The 2,893-nt window shown below is 41.8% G+C and overlaps 1 protein-coding gene across 1 annotated transcript; it reads left to right on the plus strand.

Moving 5' to 3' along the window:
• Positions 1 to 1,411: 1,411 nt before the first annotated feature.
• On the plus strand, positions 1,412 to 1,873 carry LOC308088913 (polyubiquitin; the record flags this gene model as incomplete). Its single annotated transcript, XM_080433496.1, has 1 exon — positions 1,412 to 1,873. One exon carries the CDS (start codon positions 1,412 to 1,414, stop codon positions 1,871 to 1,873), a length of 462 nt encoding a protein of 153 aa, XP_080289622.1.
• Between the last annotated feature and the right edge of the window lie 1,020 nt (positions 1,874 to 2,893).

The raw sequence follows: 2,893 nt of genomic DNA on the forward strand, positions 1-2,893 counted from the left end.
TTACAGTTAAAAACGCAAATTGGCCTTTTATAGCGCCACCATGAGGCTGATTTGAAAATGTTCAAGTGGCATTTCTTCCTCGGCCTAGTGGGAATGTGCGTGTGAAATTTCACGTAAATCGCAAGCTGCATTCATTATTTGAGGCATTTAGTTCAAAATGGACCAATCCTGCAAACTTTGGAAGCCAACCTTAGCCAATCAGGATGGAATATGGAAAATCAAACAGATCCGTGTTGATCAAATGAATATAGAGATACTGTGTACCGATTTGCGTGATGTTTGGATAAAATCTGTAGGAGTAATATTAAAAAAATGGGTTTTGCACAAATCGGCCTTCTGGTGGCGCTATAACAGGGCCATGTAAAAAAATTGGGGCAGAGGTTCTGAATTGGCAACCTTATTGTCTCCGCCATGCCTTTCGGCCTGGCGGAGACAATAAGGTGCACATCTTTGTCCAGCTTGCTCTGATGCCTTTGTATGTTAAATACAACCGTTGAAAACTAGGCTTTCATCAGTCTGCTCAAAATAGTTGACCAGCAGTTGTCCTACAGTTACAATAGCCTACCTACTCACAAATATTACAGCAGCCTACACTGAATGTCACATGAGAGAACAGCAGCATAAAAACAAATAGACTATCTATCTATCTATCTATCTGTCTGTCTGTCTGTCTGTCTGTCTGTCTGTCTGTCTGTCTGTCTGTCTGTAAATATATATATATATACAAATCTTATAATAATAATAATTATAATCATAAATGCATGATCATATATATTTCATTAATAATTATAATAAAATAATAATAATCCTAAAAAACAACATGAAAAATCAATTGTGATACGATTGTGGATTGTGATTCTGCCTCACAAAAATCGTGATGATATTTTCGCCATATTGCCCACCCCTATGAATAGTTATATCCGCATTATACTCATGACATCAGGGATCTCCATGCATGGGAATACAAGGGACAAGGACTGACATACACACATATCTCCATATATGGCCTTATCTGTCACACATCGGCAGGTGTCGAACTCTAGACGTAAGAGCCGAACTTCTAGTACAGTACACTTTAAACAATACATCTGGTTCGTCCAATGTGATTGTGAAAAAATACACATAAACTGACCAGGAGTACCTATAATTTGACTCAAGTAATGGGGTTGTGTACTTTATCGACCACTGCGTACAATACAGCTTTAGCAAAACTGCAGGAAATACATTCACATATATATATATATAATATATATATATGGTGGGTGTACAGATGCCCGTATATGGACAAGTGATAACAATGCGAGGTCAGAACTGTGACATCACCACCAATATATAAGAGAAGAGAGAGTTCCATCTTTGTAGATCATTTGTTCTTACAGCTGACCTCAGTAGCGACTCAAATTGTGCAAACATGCAGATCTTTGTGAAAACCCTTACCGGAAAGACCATCACCTTGGAGGTTGAGCCAAGTGATAACATTGAGAACGTAAAGGCCAAGATCCAGGACAAGGAAGGCATTCCCCCTGACCAGCAGAGGCTGATCTTTGCCGGCAAGCAACTGGAAGATGGCCGCACCCTGTCTGACTACAACATCCAGAAGGAGTCCACTCTCCATCTTGTCCTGCGTCTGAGGGGAGGAATGCAGATCTTTGTGAAGACCCTGACCGGCAAGACCATCACCCTGGAGGTTGAGCCAAGTGACAACATTGAGAAAGTTAAGGCCAAAATCCAGGACAAGGAAGGCATTCCCCCTGACCAGCAGAGGCTGATCTTCGCCGGCAAGCAACTGGAGGATGGCCGCACCCTGTCTGACTACAACATCCAGAAGGAATCCACTCTCCATCTTGTCCTGCGTCTGAGGGGAGGGCAGTAAACGATTCCATATTAAAAATCCAACATAGAAAAAACTGTTCTCCCAAATTACTCATTGTAATTTATTATGATAATCAATTACAATGACTAAATTGGGAGAACATTTATTAAAAATACATACCGGTAACTGTAAGTTCAATAATATACTGTAGAGTACACACACACACACACACACACACACACACACACACACACACACACACACACACACACACACACAGATATTTATACCAAAAAAATCTACAAAATAAATAATAAAAAGGGTCAGCTGGGGTGGCTCACTGAGTAAAAGTGCATACTATGATGACATGCAGTAAAGTGCCTCGGGTCGAATTCGAATTGATTTCAGCTGCACGAAGGACTATTGCCTTTTTTATACAGTATGCATTCTTAGTGACCCACCTTGGCGCCCAACAAAAAATAAACTTTGCCTCTCAAAATCCAACCCTACGTCCTCGTTGTGAGAGGTGGAAGCACTTAATGCTGACTAACAGGGCTCTGGTAAAACTGCACAGGCTGTAGTCGATAAATGGCGTAATAACATAAATATTGTTAATTTGCAAAACCATTCTGGACCTGGGAACAGAAGACCGTGCTTTGCGCTGTCATCTGAATGTCCATACAAAGAGAACAGGATAGTCTTACCACTGGCCAGCTTGGGGCCCAAGGAGTGACAGCTTGTACCTTCTCATCTCCTCTGCTGTGTTTTCCGTCTTCTCACCTGTAGACATGCTCCTCACTTTCCATGTTCCTATAGTGATGGATCTTCTAGGGCTGATTCCCAAACAGTGGGTCGGGCCAATTCTTGGGTCGCTGACCCTTTTATGGGTCCCGACTCGCGAGTAAATACGGCTTTTGTATATTCCCTACCTTAAAAAACTGACTCAATCTGTTACATTACATTTTTGCCAGACCCAAGGGGTCGGGCTTACATGAGGCTTTGTACCTGTTTCGTCCATACATGGGCATGGTCACTTTGTCCTCCGGCCCCAGCCAAAAAAAAGTCTGTCACTTTGTCCTC

This window comes from Gymnoscopelus braueri (genome assembly GCF_963280865.1).
Source record: "Gymnoscopelus braueri genome assembly, chromosome: 7".
In the NCBI taxonomy this organism is placed as follows: Eukaryota; Metazoa; Chordata; class Actinopteri; order Myctophiformes; family Myctophidae; genus Gymnoscopelus; species Gymnoscopelus braueri.